General features: G+C 32.0%; 1 protein-coding gene across 4 annotated transcripts in view; it reads right to left on the bottom strand.

The window, feature by feature from the left end:
* Positions 1–18,046, bottom strand: part of RAD21L1 (RAD21 cohesin complex component like 1) — a 63,939-nt gene that overhangs the window by 14,452 nt on the left and 31,441 nt on the right. For all 4 annotated transcript variants that reach the window (XM_031954157.1, XM_031954158.1, XM_031954156.1 and 1 more), the window contains 9 exons: positions 17,173–17,302; positions 16,203–16,302; positions 14,877–14,983; positions 12,360–12,530; positions 9,402–9,506; positions 8,455–8,568; positions 6,855–7,084; positions 6,032–6,128; positions 1,171–1,310 (listed from right to left, as the gene is read on the bottom strand). In XM_031954157.1, the coding sequence (XP_031810017.1) occupies positions 1,171–1,310; positions 6,032–6,128; positions 6,855–7,084; positions 8,455–8,568; positions 9,402–9,506; positions 12,360–12,530; positions 14,877–14,983; positions 16,203–16,302; positions 17,173–17,302 (1,194 nt within the window). The remainder of the gene's footprint in view (positions 1–1,170; positions 1,311–6,031; positions 6,129–6,854; positions 7,085–8,454; positions 8,569–9,401; positions 9,507–12,359; positions 12,531–14,876; positions 14,984–16,202; positions 16,303–17,172; positions 17,303–18,046) is intronic.

Below are 18,046 nucleotides of genomic sequence, written 5' to 3'. Positions count from 1 at the left end.
GAGGAAGAGAAATTGGAACTGAAAATAAAATAAAACTGAATTTAAAAAAAGAACATGGTGCAGCATGGTAAAAAGCTTTAAATGCATTAGTTTGTTTTTGAATGAAACTACAAATTTAAGCTCTTATGGTTTAATAAAGTGACAACTAGAAGACTATCCCAAAGCACATATATTTGTTTAAAACTGAAATTTTCTTGAGCATGAAGTTTTTCTCAGTCAATAAATAAGCATAGTAAACTAAGGATTTAAGGGTGTTAAGCTCTGGAGATACAAGGAAAGACAAAAATCAGGCCCTGCCTTCAAGGAGCTTCTAATGAGAATATACATTTTTAAAAATCTGTTTATATACTTTATTTCCTCCTCACCTAGAAAGTAAGCTCCTCAAAAATAAGGAGAATACATTATTTATCTTCATATCTTCCCTAGTACCTAGCACAATAGCTTTCAAATAATTCAATCATATAAATCTTTGTTAAATTAAGAATTTAAGATAATAAGCAAAATTTTGTTTCAGTCTAAAGCTAGATATAGCATTTCTTGTAATTTACTCTCTGAGGTGCCTATGGCCAGCAGATAGTGATCATGTTTTACCCTACAGAGCTGTGATAATTACTGAAGAAAATCTATGAAATAAAATATGTACTAGAAGTGCATGATTGATGAACTGCTATATAAACATCTAACAGGGAGACAAAATTCTTAGTTCAGCCTTGATAAAATAATTCTTTTTAAAAATTTATTTTATTTTATATATATATATATATATTTTAATAATAATAATAATAGCTTTTTATTTTTCAAAATACATGCAAAGATAGTTTTCAGCATTCATCCTTGCATAACCTTGTGTTCCAAAATTGAGAAAATCACCCATAATAAACTAAAATAAAGTAGTATGCCTTTATACATCTATTTAATGAACTCATCAGGAGTGCAGGATAGTATATTGGAGTCAGCCTCTAAATCCAGAGAACCTGGATTCAAGCCCCATCTTTTTGATCACTGGCTATGTCACCCTACACAAGTCACTTAAGCTACTAGTGCCCCCAGAAAACCTCTTAGGCTAGAAATTGTAGAACATTTGCTGCTTTACTTTAGTAGTAGGAGTTTCCTCATTGGAATTTATCTATGTAAAAATACAGATCTGTACTAAAATAATCATAAACTTACTGCAGTGTCAGCATTTTCATTGATGTTTTCATGCCTGCCACTCTCAGACTGAATCAATGGGAGATCTTCCATTACATCTTTTTTCATTTTTGTATAAATTAACTCATCCAGGTTACATGGCTCTTCTATCACAGAAATTCCTGAATCAACAATGAAATAAAGAAAGGGAGTTTAATATTAATACTCAGAAACTGCCAACATTCAATTTGTAAAGGACATGATGTAGGCAAAAGGATGACCTGGAAAGCAGAGATTATAGGATATTTAGAATCAATTAATCAACAAGCATTTGTTGAATATATATGTAGAATCTGTGTAAGTCTTTCCTTCTTGCACTCTCCCATTTCTCTCCACAAACTTCCAAATGCCCAGCATGATGAATAAACCAATTATTTATAGCTCTACTTTCCTTCACTTGATATTACAACATCTTTTAATATGTTAATGATCAGGCAATGGACTTCTGATTAAAATGGCTGCTTGAATGGTGACAGATTGCCCAGTTCCCCCAGACTTATGCCACCAAACACTATAAATTTTCAGATACACCAATAATAAAGATCAAGAACTCCAATGGGAAACTACAGTAAATAATTTTTTACACTCCAGAACTTCAAAAAGTCAGCAGTCCCTGAGCAAGAGAAAAGAGGGCTGCCAGAAAAGGCAGTGCTAACACTAGCAAACAAGCTTATACCTTACCAATGTGAACAGAAAAGGTCTAAAGACACTGGTAGCTTTCAGGATTCTCTATCTATAGGGAGGAGGAAGAGGGGAAGGATCTTTTAAGAAAGCCCTAAGGTGAATGGAGGAGCAAAAGAGATCAGGTTAGGCACCAAGAACTGCTGGGTGGCTAGCATTCTGTTTTGATATGTCATTGAGGTTCTTGAAGTTCCAACTCTCTGAACTCTGAAGATCTTGGTAAGCATAAGCCTGGGAAGTAGAAGTCAGCATACAAGAAACCAGAGGACCCAGGATGAATAAAACAAGGCCAACGGTTCCCACCCCAAAAATGCATCAGGGGTATAGCTTGGTCTTTAAACAAAAACAATTCAGGAACTAAAGTTAGAGAAATGAGTATACCAGAGAAATCATTGACCAATACCAAAATTATTGCAAATTTAGAAAATCTCCCAAAAGATAAGAATAATTATAACAAATGTAAGTAAAGACTTGAAGGAAAGAATAGATCTGAATAAGTCATTCTTCTATTATAAAACATGAAAGCCTCAATTTAGTATTTAAAAGCATTTCTTACCTTCCTTTCCAGTGGTACCATGGATAGAATGTTTCACTTGTTTAGAATCAATAAGTTAAGAATACTCACACATAATTAGCTGTGTGACACTGGAAAAGTCATTTAAATTCTCTGTGCCTCAGTTCACTCATCTGTAAAATGAGGATAATAATAGCACCGACCTCCTAGGATTGTTGTGAGGATAAATGAGATAACATTTATAAAGCATTTTTTAGCCCTTAAAATACTAGACACGTTTGCCAGATATTATTATCATTATCTTATTTTCAGTCTATACTCTCCTTCACATCTTCTCTGATTCCAATTGAACTACTAGTATTGTTGAGATTGGGAAAGGGGACACCAAAAGTTTAGGGTCATAGAGCAGTGTCATGAGATGTCTCAAAAGAACTTGCCGGCTTGAATCCATATCCAAGTCAAGGGACAAATTTTATTGTAATTGTAATGCCATTACAAAGCGGGTTGAATTTCCAAAAGAAATTAGCAGAGAAACAGAAGCGAGGAGACACATTTATCCAGCTTTTTATCATACATATGCTAATTCTATGGCTCATAGATAGGAAGGAAGAGTGGTCTCTTGTCATTGACAAGATTATCAGTCAGCAATGAATTGAAGAGTGGTCTCCAGAATCAGGCAGATTGTCAGAATAGCATTCCTTTGTTGAGTAGTAGAGGTGGGGAAGCCAGAGGACTTTGGAATCAGATAGATTCCCAGAACAGAATCCCCCAAGTTCAGAAGATCCCAAAACCACCATTACATTTCCTTAGAAGCTATACCATATCAGTATTTTCTGCATTTATGCCTTTGTACAGAAGTTCTAGAATGTACTCCCTTCTCACCTCCACTTCTCACACTTTTTAGATTCTCTAACTTTGTCTGATGACAGCTCAAGTGTCACTTCCCATATAAGATCTTTTCTGATCCCTCAGTTGTTAATGAGTTCTCCACCTTGAAATTATTCTGTATTAACCTATTTGTGTTCTTGTTATATTCCTGCCCATCAAATTGAATATAAATTCCTTGAAAACAGGAAATGTTTTATTTTTCATTTTAATATTTCTAGCACCTTGCATGGTGCCTTGAATATAGTAGGTGCTTAATGCATTTTTAACAGTGATACTTCCCAAATTAATCCATATTTAATATTATACTGATCAAAATACTAATAGTATGACTATATAATTGGACAAAATGACAACAAAATTTACATGGAATGACAAAAAGATCAAGAATGTCAAATAAAAAATATTTCATCTCCCACTCTTCAAATGAGAAAGATTAAAAAAAAGATAAGAATAGTCAATGTTGTGGAAATATAGGCACACAACTTCATTGTTGGTAGAGCTGTAAAATAGTACAACTGTTTTAGAAAGCAATGTACAATTATGCAATAAGTGGCTGAAATGTTCATATCCTTTGACTCAGAGATTCCACTCTCAAGTCTCAAGGAATCCATTAATAAGAAGAAAATTTCCAGATATGCCAAGATATTTATAGCACTTTTGTTAATAGCCAAGAATTGGAAACAAGGTAGATGCTTATCAGTTGGGGAATGGCTAAACAAATTATGCTATGTGTTAATATAACAAATGTAAAAAAATAAAAAGAAACATGGAAAGATGAGTTGTAAACTGATGCAGAATGAAGTAAGCAGAGCCAAGAAAACAATATATACAATGATTGTAACCATGTAAATGTAAAGAACAAGTATAAAAAAATCAAGAGTGAATGCTTAGTACAGTGCGAGGAGACAGTACATAAATGCTTACTCTTCTTGTCATTCCTCACCTAGAAATATTCCCTAGGAAGTTTACTGAGAGGGAAAAAAAATACCTATCTATACAAAAATATTTCTGGCAACACTATTTGTATTACTGAAAAAGTGTAATTAAGCTAAGTGTACCTTGATTAGCAAATGACAAAACAAATTATGATCATATGAATGAAATGGAATGTGATTGTGCCATAGTTAAATGATAAATATGAGGAATTCAAAAAATATAGGAAGACATATTAAGTGATATAGAGTGAAAACAGCAGAACTATATACACATATAGTATATTCAACTATGTAAAGACAACAATAACCACCACAAATCTAGGTTATTCCAATTACTACTTTGGGGACCCCTTGCTTTTGGGAAAAGAATGTAAATTTTATTTTTATTTTAATAAAGAAGTATAGGTATTCAATTACATTAAAAATACCATGTAAGACAAAAATCTTCAAAATGGAAATTATAGGCCATATGTATCTGTAAATTTTTGCTGCTTACAGATTATAAAGCCAAATCCTAAGAAAAAAATTTCTACATTGATTTTTACATAATAGTATCCATAGCATCCTATTTATTCATGATTAAAAAAAAACCTTCTTTACTGTGTAATTGATTTACCATACTGGAGATATACATACACATATATACCTGTGTATGTGTATATATACACATATGTGTATAAAGGTATTTACATACATGCATTTAATAAATTACTAAACAGCTGTTGAATAAATAATGACAACTTCTCTAGGTGTTTGTATTTTTCAGTTTATCTCATTTGATCCTCACAACTTTCCAGAAAAGTAGGAACTATAGATATTATGCTCATGTTCTAGCTGAGGAACTTTGGACTGGAATGGTTAAGTAATATACATAGCACCAAAACTGGAATAAATAACAGAACATATTGTCTAAAAGTACATATAATATACCTAACTTGTTGGAATCCTTACAAGGTGTTAAGTCATTAGAGTTGATAGAAACAATGCTTATATAATTGGTTCACACATTAGAGCTCACACCTTTAAGACAGTCTACACATTAGAGTTCACAAGTCCGGGAGATTCACAAGTTACACTTCCCATAATCCCACTCTTGGAGGAAGAGTCAACCTTTGAATTTACACCTCTAAAAGAGCATAAAAGGAACTGAGTCAGTGGAGTCAGTCAGTAGAAAAGAGGAGAACCAAGATTCAGAGAGAGCTGGAGGCTGAAGCTGGCAGAGAAGTTGCAAGAGCTCTTGGAAAACAAGGAGGGAGATAGGCCTCTAAGAAAACTAACCGGGCTATTTTGAAGGAGACAATAAAGGATTTAAACTTTTAATGCCTGGCTGCATTTGAGGTGATTATTACACAGAACCAAAACTAAGGCTGCCTTCAGAAACCTCCCCAAGAAACCTGTTTACAGAGAACCATCATATTCCCGAAAAGAAGATAACACTATACTAGCTGTTTGTTCTAACTAAATTTTCTAACATAATTAATATTTTTAATATATAGGTTGTATATATATAATATGTAATATATAATTAACCTTTACTATTTCTGTCTATAAAACTAGGAAATTAGGAATTTTTTTTTTGCCAGAGTAGCAAAAACCAAATTTTAGGCATAGTTGTTACATAAATACTTCTTATCAACAAAATTATTTTTAATAAAAATTACATCAATCAGAAAGAAAATGAAATCTCAATGAAGCAATTTCTTTAACTTTAAAATTGTTTTTGGAGGATGAATTTGAACATGGGTGGGTTAGGAAGAAACATTTATACTCTAAAAGGATAGCTATGTTTAGTGTAAAAGAGGTCTCTACAGATTTGAAATCTTACCTAGGTCATTGTTTCTTGCATTTTCCTTTTCAGATCCCATCTGTAACATTTTTCTTTTATGTTTAAAGCCAGTTGACTGAAAGCATTTTCTGAACAACTGTGAAAATATATTTATGTTTCTTGGATTTTTGTAAGTAAAGAAAATCAACAAATTATGCCATAAAGTAAACCAGTGATATATAACCATACACAGAAGTGATAAGATATAAAAGTGATGCAACATATAATGTATAGTGAAAATTTACAGTATTTGGCTATTTATATTTCACCTAGTATTTTCCTTGATTCACATGACAATCCTAGGAAAGAGAACAAAGAAAAACATCTGAGTACAGTGGAAAGACTGCTGGATTTGTAGCCCAGTGATTTTCATTCAAATCATGGCTCTCATCCTTATTATCATATTATTAAGGCAAGTTACTCATTTAACTTCTTGGAACCTCAGCTCTGTAAAATGAACTTCCAAGTTCATTTGGGCTCTAAAACTATAATGTAAAACCCATATTTGAAAAATAACAAGATTGAAGCTCAGAGACAATAAGTGATTAAGGAGAGGTCACAATAGAGGAAATAGGACTTGAATTCAATTTTTTTTTTTTACCACAAGAAAGGTGGTTTTGTTTTGTTTTGTTTTGTTTTGTTTTATTTTGTTTTGTTTTGTTTTGTTTTGTTTTTCTCAGTGAACTATGCTGCATCCATCTAGATTAGTATCTTAAGTATTTTAATTCTATTTACACAAAATTTTGAAAAAGGATGTGTAACAGCTCTGTTACTGATACACAATATAAATGTTATGTCAGTATAAAAAGACAGAAACATTTACCATTTTAAGCTCAGGATTGATCAGAAACTGGGTAGCACTTGACAAAAGGGTATCTACTCCTCCTGTTTCCTTCCACATCATCAAACGTCTGGTAGGTGGTGCTAGTTCCAACACAGTCAGTGTATCCATAAAATTACTAAGCTGTTTGTGCATAGTCTTGCTGCTGATTTCCTTCACTGGATCAATAAGCAGCTTCTTCTTACGTTTGCTTTTCCTTCCCTGTACAATATCTAAGAAACATACATAAATTTGATTAGTTAAGCTCCTTATTATAATTGTATCTGAGGGATTTGTATCATATTTTGCTGCATTTTTCTCTTCCTGGGTCTCAAGAGCATAATAATGTATTCTGCAGAATTTCATAAAGTGAGAATTCCTATCACTTTCCTCCTTCCTATCTCCTTCTCAGTTCAGGTGGAGATTCACTTAGTGGCTAGTAGATCTTAAATAATTTTCTTTGACAAGTATCTCTCAGAGCATTGGGGGAATAGCACACCAGAGACAGAGAGACAGACAAAAAGATGAGCATGTGCGCGCACACACACACACACACACACACAGAGTTGCTTTTGGTCCCAACTATGGTACAGATGGTGCCTTCTCTCATAACTTATAGGTGTGAGTAATACAAGGATATCAGTGGAAGAACAATATCATTTACTTTTGTAATGAACCCCTGGAAGTAGAAGAAACTTCCAGAGGTCATATAGTATCTAGTTCATTCTGTCATTTCTATACCAGCCATTCCCAAACTAATTTGGTAAAAGACAATTTTGAAATCTGATAGAATTCATAAATGCAAATCCTGGGAATTTGGGCAGTACAGAATATCCACTGGGATAATAGGGGTCAGAAATTTTGGAACAAAATAGATTTTTATCATTTAGAAAAAATGTACATATATTGAATATTTTTGATATGTGCATTGAAATTTTATCACAGAATCAACATGAATAATTTTGTATAGAATATCAGTACTTTATGAAGGAGTTTAGGCAGAAATGTCTATGCCACCTCCCAAACAGAATACTAATCTAACTTTTAAAGCTCTTTAGAAAAGGGAATTCCACAACTTTCCTTCACAATCCATTCTAGTGTCTGATAGGCTTCACTACAGGAGGTTTCTTGGTTTTATTTATTATATCTCATCAACAATCTAAGCCCATTTTCTCTTATTCTGTTATACCTGGAGATGATTAACCACCCTCTCTCCACCAAATTCCTACATAGATGTGAAGATTATCACTGTCATTTTGTCTCTTCCATTCCATACTTTTGCTTTATGGTGAGGGAGTCTTTCACGTCAGTCTTCAATATTTCCTTATAGATCTTTTCCAAACATTTCATCAATTAACCACCTTTAAATTTTATACAACACCAAATTGGATATAGAATTTATTAAATGCTAAATATATAAGATGCGTCATCTCACAGTTCCTTCATTACATTCCTACTGTATTATAAATTCTATTATTGTACTTACTCCTTGCCATACTTCATAGGTGTTCAAATACATTATCATACTCCATATCCAAGATATGATTATGTTCTAGGTTTTAATCCTTTTATATTCAAGAAAAAACCCAAACATGACTCTGACCTCTAGGATCAATTGGATCAAGGGTAAATTCCTCTTCTTCATTTGTCTTTGGCACAGTTCCATTCATTTGCTGACTGTCAGGTGGATATACAGACTCAAAATTGTTTGTTTCTCCTATTGAATACATAATGATAATCTTACTAAAACAAATATGTCACAAAGAAGTAGTGCTGCTAATTATAGAATAATAAAAGAACTAAGTGCAATAGTAACCTTATAAGTAAATTAAAAACAGTGGATATATACTATAAATTATTTGCTAATAATCATGGATCCATAAGGAATTATAATTACATATTCATGTATAACTCCCCCTCTGCTCAAATTTCTAATCCAGGGCCAAAAGAAAATCTAATATTGAAAAGTGAGAATAGTCAGAATGGGAATTAATTATAACTGTAATAAATTCTTATTAAAGAATTGAAGGATTATTATGTGAGTTAAGTCTATATTTATTTCAAATGGGAAAATACTAATAATTAACTATATAGTTACATTATTATAAACTATATGTATATATGCATATTTATAGATAATACATATTTTACCACTTAATCCCAAAATACTGTTCAGCCCTGAAAACTCATAAAGACCACCTACTACTGTGTAAAAAAGTTGCAACTTAAAATTCCATCTATGCTGATGAAATCACAGATCCCTGAAGTATCCAGAGAGGTCCAATCTCAAAAGCATAGTACTTAGGCAAATCACTTAAAAGTGCTTTCATAACTAATACTATATAATCACTCCTTTTCCTAGGTAGCAAGATTTCCAGGCTAGGCCATCTCAGAACTCAAACCACCACCCTGGTTTCCTAGAACTCTAAGACTTGAAGGTATTATCATCTCTTTCTTATTATAGTACCATATCAAGTTAGGGCTTATGATACTTAAGTTGAATATTCATTTTTTTTTTCAGGAAGTACATAAATACAAATCAGAACTCACCAACTATTGACTCAGATGATTCAAGAGGCTCAGGAGGCAGAGAAATTTCTTTTTCCAAATCAAAATCTTCCAACAGGATATTGTGGTCATCTTGTAACAGATTATCTTTAAAACATAATATGTAATTTTATCATGGAAAGTTTAAAAAGTATACTTATGAAAATAAATGTTGAATAAAATGTGTTGAATGCAGTTTCAACATTTGGCTGATTTAGTTTTATGTCACTTATATCACTGGTTTTATATCACTTATAAAACTAAAACTATATGAAATATAATCAAATGTAACAAAATTTAGGACAATTGTGATGCTAATAAATTTATTTAACCATAGTTAATATTGTAGTTCAGCAAATTATTTCTGATATTACATGATATTTCATCAACTTAAATTCTGTATTTATTGGCAATTCTGCATATCTATAGTATGATTCAAAGAAAAAGATTAAATTATATTCCATAGGATTTTAGTGTTAAATTTATTTTATCAAATTCTAATTTTTGGAAAACTAGTAACATCTCTCTGGTATATGTGCATCTTATGATCTTATATGGTACCTATATAATAATAAAACCCTGAAATTTATGTTAAGATTTGTAATTTTCTAAATGTTTTCATCACAAAATTCTCATGGGATAGACAATACAAGTCATGTTTTACATTTTCGAAAGGATAAAACTGAGACTTAAAGCGACTAATAACAAATTCATCACACATAGAACTAGAAGGGAATTGAAAAATCCACTAGTCTAATCCCTTATTTTTATAGGAAAGGAAACAGGACTAGAAAGATGAAAAGACATAAATATTCCTAAAGTAAAGATCTGAACATATCATTCCCCTTTTCAATAAGCTCAAAGTCTAATGGATCCCTCCCATCTCTGGGTTCAAATATAAATGGCATTTAGAACTTTTCATAACCTGGGTCCATTCTATCTTTCCATATTTATTATACAGTATTCCCCTTTGAACCTTTAAGTCTAGCCAAATTAGCCTTTCCTATAGAGCAGTTCATCTCCAATCTCTAGGTCTTCAAACAGACTTTTACTCTAATGCCCAGAATGTACTTCTTATTTACCTCTGTCTTTTAGAACTTCTTTGTTATTGTTGTTCAGTCATTTCAGTTATGTCCAACATTTCATGACTCCATTTGAAGTTGTCCTGGCAAAGATACTGCAGTGGTTTGCCATTTCCTTCTCCAGCTCATTTTACAGGAGAAGAAACTGAGGCAAACAGGGTTAAGTGATTTACCCAACTAGTAAGTATCTGAGGCTGGGACTGAACTCATAAAGATGAGTCTGACTGATTCCAGGCCCAACATTCTATCTACTGTCTTACCTAGCTACATAGTCTCTGAGTCCTTGGTTTTAGAACAAAATCTATTTTCTCTAAGTTCTCATCTTAGGAAATGTTTGCTGAACAACTAAATAAACGTTGGCTCTACTATAACAAATACTTATTCCCAGATCCATGTTCCCAAGATTCGTGCCACAGAATTATTAGAGACAGAAAGATTTAAAATTAGATTTTTTTTTGGACGCTGAGTAGCTGAAATAATGTAGTTATTCATCTGCATTATTTCAATACCTTCCTGATGGATCTTTTAGTTTCTATTGTGTCCTAAATTCAATCAATCCTCTATGAAGCCTACAAAATAATATTCCTGAAATATAGGTCTGTGTCATGTCTCTTCAAGAATATTCAGTGGCTCCCAACAGCCTCCAAGATAAAATATAAACAATTTTGTACAAAATTTTTTATGTTTCATAACTCAATCAATTTACATTCCAGATCTACGTGGCAAATTATGTCATTTACTTGGTAGCAGACACTATTCTAAGTGCTGGGGATACAAATACAAAGAATGAAACAATCCCCACTCACAAGGCACTTAGATTGTAAGGGGAAAAACAAGTATAAATGTGTGTATATATAGAACAAATATAAAATTAAGAAACTCAAATGTATACCAATTTTTTATAACTATAAGGTAGTTTGGAAGAAAGAATAATAGCCATTTGAGGGAATTATGAAAGTAGATGGTATCTGAGCTGTATCTTAAAGGAAGAAGAGCCATAGATATACAGATGTGGGAGTTATCTGCGTAAAGAAGATAACTTTATCCATTGGAGCTAATGAAATCACAAAGTCAGAGAAGAGGTCCATGGAAAAGTCTTAGGGGATGCTCGCAGTTAAGAGAATGAAATATTTATATGATTTGACAAAAAAACTGAAGAGTAGCCAGATAGTTAAAAGAACTAAAAGAGAACAATGTAATGAAAACTTATACACAAGAAGAGAGTGTTCAATAGTATCAAATATTGTGATAATTAAAGATAAATACTGAGAAAAAGACTTTGTATCTACCAATTAAGAGATTTTAGGAGACAGCAATTTCATTTGAGTGATGGGGTCAGAAAATAGATTGCAAAGGGCTGAGAAGAGAGGAGGGAATTGGAATTGGAACAAATAAAACTTTTTTAAAGGAGTTTGGCTATGAAAGGGAGATAAATGATATAGATTGAAAGACCAGTAGACTGTAGTGAGGAGTTTTTAAAAATGAAAAGAAAATACTTAAATTCCTCCCAATTTGTTGGCTCCTTTCTTGCAATCTACAAATGTAACAAACAACATAACAAATATCTACAACCCAATAAACCTGCAAACAGGGTGAGTTTCTAAGTTACAGTAAAGGAGCTAGCAAATTGGAAAAGGTAAAAGATTAAGAACAAAGAAATTGTGGGGATAATCTGTCAGGGGAAATGAAAGGGGATAAGATCAAGGGTACACCTAGAAGGGCTTGATGAAAAAGAATATTATCTCTTCATTAGAAATTATTTAGTTTGGAAGTAATGGAAGAAAGGATGGGAAGTTTTAAGAATATGTCTGAAAATTCAATACAATCTATAATTTTATTAAATAAAATATCCTCTAAAATGAAATACTTTAAACCATACCAATCATATCCCCTGCAACTCCTTCATCCCCAAATCCATCTTCAGTGTTAAATAATATAGATTTTTCTTCAAAGAGACTTGCAAAACTGCGTCCAGCCAAAACTGTACTGTCACGTGTCAATAAGTTCTCATCAAAGAAGCTTTGTCTCCTAAGTAGTTCAGGTTCGTCACCTAAAGAAATGATTAACCAGGATAAGTAAGACCTGAGATATGGCTATAACTTCCTAGAGGTATAAATAATAGCAAGCATATTAGGCCCATAATGAAAATAGAAAAAATTAATTCAATATTAACCAGTAAACTAAAACATAAGAGTGTCATTCAAGATATTGAGTCCTTTATAGTAAGACAAAAAATTCACCTTCTATAGGAAAAAAGAAGAGTTAAATAAATTAACTTGTTATCCTAAGAAACATTTGCTGCTTTGAATCACATCAGAAATAACAATATTACACACACGTATAAAGACTAAAACAGATTTTCCCATCTCACTAAATGAATATTATAACTTTGTCTATGGGCTACATGAAAAACTAAGTACTAACACAGCAAGGAAGACAGAATAGCTAAATTGTGAGATAGAATAGGCAGTAGTAGAATCAATAGCCCTAAGTAGGATACTAGTGTTTCTTCTACTTAAAGACTTCCTGCAAGCCAGTATATATAAAGAGGAGAAAGGAAGGTGCATTTTGCTTGTGTTTGAAACTAGCCCTGATCATACTTCCTATATATTACATCAAAGTATATATATGGAAAAGGGAAGATGATATCTTGCCATAGCAAAACAGTGTAGTTACAGGGGTCAGATATCACTGGATACCTTTCTCTTTGGATGAGTATATTATCTCTGAACTATTCTAGGGTTATTCTACTAGAGAAGAATGCCAGATAACAAATTGTGTCTTTGGTTAAACTGCTAAACTGTTCAATGTCCTGGATTGAGAAAACACCAAAGGAATTTAGTATGATGAATTTTTGTCAGAAAATCAGCAAAGTTTGTGTTCTTGATAGTACTTTCTAAGCTTTTCCCTCTTCCTTATTTTGTGTCAATGCCTGATTTCAGGGGACTCTGGTTGTCTGAAGTTTCAAGTCCTTGAGACCAAGAGGAAAATCTATTATGGTTTAACAATATTACTTATTGGATTCTATGAAATGAAGTGATACTTTGGCAATGAAAAATTGTTTATATTAATTTGCATGGTAAATCATCATAAATTTGTAGATCTAGGTCAAGGACATATTGTTCACACTCTACCATTATAGTTTAGGAAACTGAGGCTGTACGAATGATTTGCTTTTATTTCTTTTGTATGGTTTCTCCCTACCTTCCCATAATCCTAATAATACACAGAAATAAAAGGCAAAATTCCCAGAAGGATTCCCACCTTCAGTTTTATAATTTATTTGAGAGAAATAATTCATCTTGTTTTAATACTTTAGAGTTTTATATTTCCTCAAAACCACCATATGAGGTTGGCACCATAAGTAATCTTATTATTTTATAGATGAGGAACTTGAAACTCAAGGTGGATAATTAAGTTGACCTCGTTTACCAAGGCTTGTAAATGATGGAGTTGGGCTTCAAACTCACATTATACACCATCCTTATCTTGTACTATTTTTATTTGCATACATGTTTTATTCCAACTATCTAAGACCCTAGTAATACCTTGTTGGAGAAGGGTAAGAACCATTCATGTTGTGCCTGGCAGGGTATCTTGCATATGTAATAGATAACAGAATATCATAATAATAACAATAGCAATGACATCTCCCTCATAAGGTAGATGTGAGAATCAAATATGAAAACATGTATGAAATGCTTTGTAAACCTTAAAGCATTACATAAATGCTAGCTATTCTTAATAAATGCTTGTTGAATGGAACACATACATGAAAAATATATAAGTACTTACAAATCAATAGTTTAGTATGTGATTTACTATAGGACAAAATGAACAAATAAACAGAAAAAGCACAAAGCTTTGGGGTCATTAGAATGGTGCAGAATTAAAGAAAGACTTCTTGAAGGGAGTTGGTTTGAATGTGTTTTTGAAGGAAAATATGGATTGCTGGAGAAGTGGAAAAGACAAAGACACAAAACCAGGAAATATATGTGGGGTGACAAGTGAATTTTCTTGGCAGAAACACAAAACAGATATTGGAAGATAAAAGAGAAATAGAATTGGAAGAAGGTTTTAGTCCAGCAAAAGATTTTAGGTTTGATAAATAACAGGAAGCCTCTATAGGTCCTTAAATAGGGAGATTCAAAAGGATGGAAACAGATTTTGAAAATGACAGTTCAAAGAATCATGAGTAGAATGGATAAGAAAATAGAAGATTAGTATGAGACTGTTATAGCTCTCCTGGCATGAGGAAATAAGGATTTAGCCAAAGTCAGCATCAGTGTAAGGAGAAAGACAGAGTAGACGTAAGATACAATTTAGACTCAATTCAGCACAGAAATAAAAGTAAACTTGTTTATGATTTATTTTCTAACTTATAACATATTCTCACCAAAATTTCCAGCTTGAAAAAGCAGATCATTACTGAAATCTTCTCTAAGTGTAATGTCTTCAGCTTTGCTCTGGTGCAGAGTGAAGTGCTCAGAAACATCAATAGCACTAAAGAGAAATTTAAAATCCAAGTTATTGCATGAAATAAAGCACCATGATTTTATAACTAGGTTGGAGAGTCTATACCCTACTCCCTAAATGATTTCATTCTAAAAATATGAAATACAAGATCATTATTTTATCAGCTATATATTTTATAACTCATTAGTTAATTCCATAGGAATAAATTATATGAGATAGCCACAGACTTTTTTCAGCTGATATACACTGATACAGATATTGGCAAAATATTGTCCTGTTTTGGCAAATAACTTGATGAATGATAGCAACTAGTCAAAAGTACAAATTTGCCCATATATTTAATGTTTACAATTTAAAGGATAAGACCAAGACTGAAGAGAAATGGAAGTCTCACAAATTTAGACAAAAATTCTCTTTAGCTTGATCCCGTTACAAAGTATCTTTCTTGTAATCTCTCCTGTCATTGCTTCCCTTCAGCACTGTACAGACACAAATAGTGTGTCTGAGTTCAGTGAAGTGACACATTTATATTATTGGTTTGATTTCACATTTTTATCTAGCATTGATATTTAATGATTATGAACTGTAACTCAACACCACCCCCTTCTTTTCCTGGGTTCTTCTATTTTTATTTCTTGAAATAAGAAATTATTTCAAGATCTTCAAAACTGTTCAATTTTTTAAAAATTTTAATGCCCTCCCTTTGTATTTCATCAGAGAACCAGAAAACATGTTTTTAGCAAGGGAAAAGTTGACTTTATAGTTAATTTTTGTTTATAATAAATTATATATTATAATAAATTCAAACTTTTGATAGATGTATTCAGCAAATTATTAGGTAATCCTCTTTAAAACTTAATCCATTTCTCTGAAGAAAATTTAAACATTAACATGTAAGAAAAAATTTAAGACCCTGTTTAAAACCAAGACATATGGAAAAATACTTTATGATTTCAAAAGATTCATGTTTCATCAGTGTGAAATACCCTCTACCAATGGAGATGATAAACTCTCCCTGTCTTAACAGATTGTCTTTATGAGCTACCAGAGCCAGAAAAACTCCTTTCTTGGTGTCCAACCCTCTGGTGATGGGTCACTATTCATTTAGCTAAGCTAATACCTAGAATTGTGTGATAGGTTTATACTGAACTAGCAAATATGCTAAGAAGCCAAGTCACATCTAAGCCATGATAAGATACTGCAGTAGATTATTACTGGATGTAGAAGCATAAGAAAAATAATTTACTTCACATTGAGTAACTGGTTATCAAAGTCATGAAATTCTTCTGGTAATGTGATAGAATTATAAGCAGCTTCAAAATTCTCTTCTGGAAGATCAACTAGTCCTAAAGGAAATAAACATAACAATCATATTTACATAGTGCTTTAAAATAAATTATGTTAAAATGCATATATACGCACGGTACACACACACACAGAGACACACACACACACACACATATATATGTATAAATAATCTTATCTGTCCTTATAGTTCAAGTATTATCCTTTTATTACAGAAAAAGAAATTTATGCTTGTTGAAATTAAATAGTTTGTCCAAGGTCACACAACTAGTTAATTCACACCCTTGGGACTGGAATCTAGTTCTTCTCAAACAAAGTCCAGGGCTCTTTTCATACTTAAACCTAGGCTGGTCTAATAAATAGTGATACTGTGGGAAATACAATATTCTCAATCATATACCACATGTAATGAAACTATAAATTCAATGGTAACTTTCATTAATATTATGAAAAATGAGAAGAACACCTGACAATTGTGCAATGTAGCTGAACTATATTTTAGATTTTATAACTATCACAGCTGTACGCCGTCATACTTTGGAGTATCTTCATAAATGATTGAAGCCCTTAAAAGATTTTTAAAACTAGTAATAGTTATTTTTAATCAATCTTATTTTATCTTTAGAGGTTTTTAAAGGAATATTATTATGCATTTTGGATGGTTTTAATGCTATTTGATGAAATAATACAACTTTTGAGAGGAATTTTTACCTTTCTATGCAAACATGGAAGGAAAAAATCATTAAAAATGAGACCTTAGTCTTTGAAATTTAAATTTTAGTCAAAAGGAATTTTAAATTCACAATATTTACTTTGAAATCAATACCGTACATCAAGCTGGAATTTTCCAGATAACATTAAAATACAAGAAATCATCAAAAACAATTAAACAAATCTATAGCTTTACATACCTGGGCGAAAGGTCATCTTCATTTTAACGAAAGCTTCATTACAGTCTGCCAAAAGATATTTTGCCTTCCTGTGATAGATTCGAACCACTCCTAATAGCAAATGTCCTGAAGTCCGCAGTGCAATTTTTACCTTTAAAAAAATATGCAAGTTAGTTTTTTTTTTTTTTTTTTTAGAATATCAGTTTATAAGGAACTTAGGATACAGAAATAATTTTTTTTAGAATTCATCAAGTCAATAAGAATTATATCTGTTTAAAGACCACAGATATTTCCTTAGCTTTTCAAAAAGATTTTCTAGATATTTCCTTAGCTTTTCAAAGGTATTTCCTAAGTGTTATTCTGTCTTCTTTTCAACTATTCAAAGTTTTCTCATAGTCATTGAAAGCAACGAACTACTTAAGTGAAATGCAAAGAGGAGTGAAAAAAACAATATGGTATTATTGTTACAAGAATTATATAATATAAAGATTAATTAAATATTTTTCATTCATTCAACAAGCATTTAGTGAATGTATACTATATGCACAATACTGTACTAGAGGGTTATTTATAATAAGAATTAAAATGTGGACTAGCATTGTCTTTTCTTCTCAGGGACAATCTATATACATATGTTGTCACCTAAATAGACAACATAGCAGTGTTGTATTTACTGTAGATGAAATCCTGTATTTGGAGTTATAAACCTGAGCTGGAATCCCAGTTATTACTTATTATTATTACCTGTGTGACATTGGGCAAGTCAGCTTCCTCATTTACAAAATAAGGGGGCTGGACTAGACGACTTTATAAGACTCTTTCTAGTGAACCTATGAAATGGTTAAATCATATCAGAGACAGAACATAGCACAATACTTTGAATGTGGTAAATGCT

The sequence above is a fragment of the Sarcophilus harrisii genome, chromosome 2 (assembly GCF_902635505.1).
Source record: "Sarcophilus harrisii chromosome 2, mSarHar1.11, whole genome shotgun sequence".
NCBI classification, from domain to species: Eukaryota; Metazoa; Chordata; class Mammalia; order Dasyuromorphia; family Dasyuridae; genus Sarcophilus; species Sarcophilus harrisii.
Note: the sequence above shows the minus strand (reverse complement) of the source record. Positions and strands in the feature narration are given on the sequence as shown.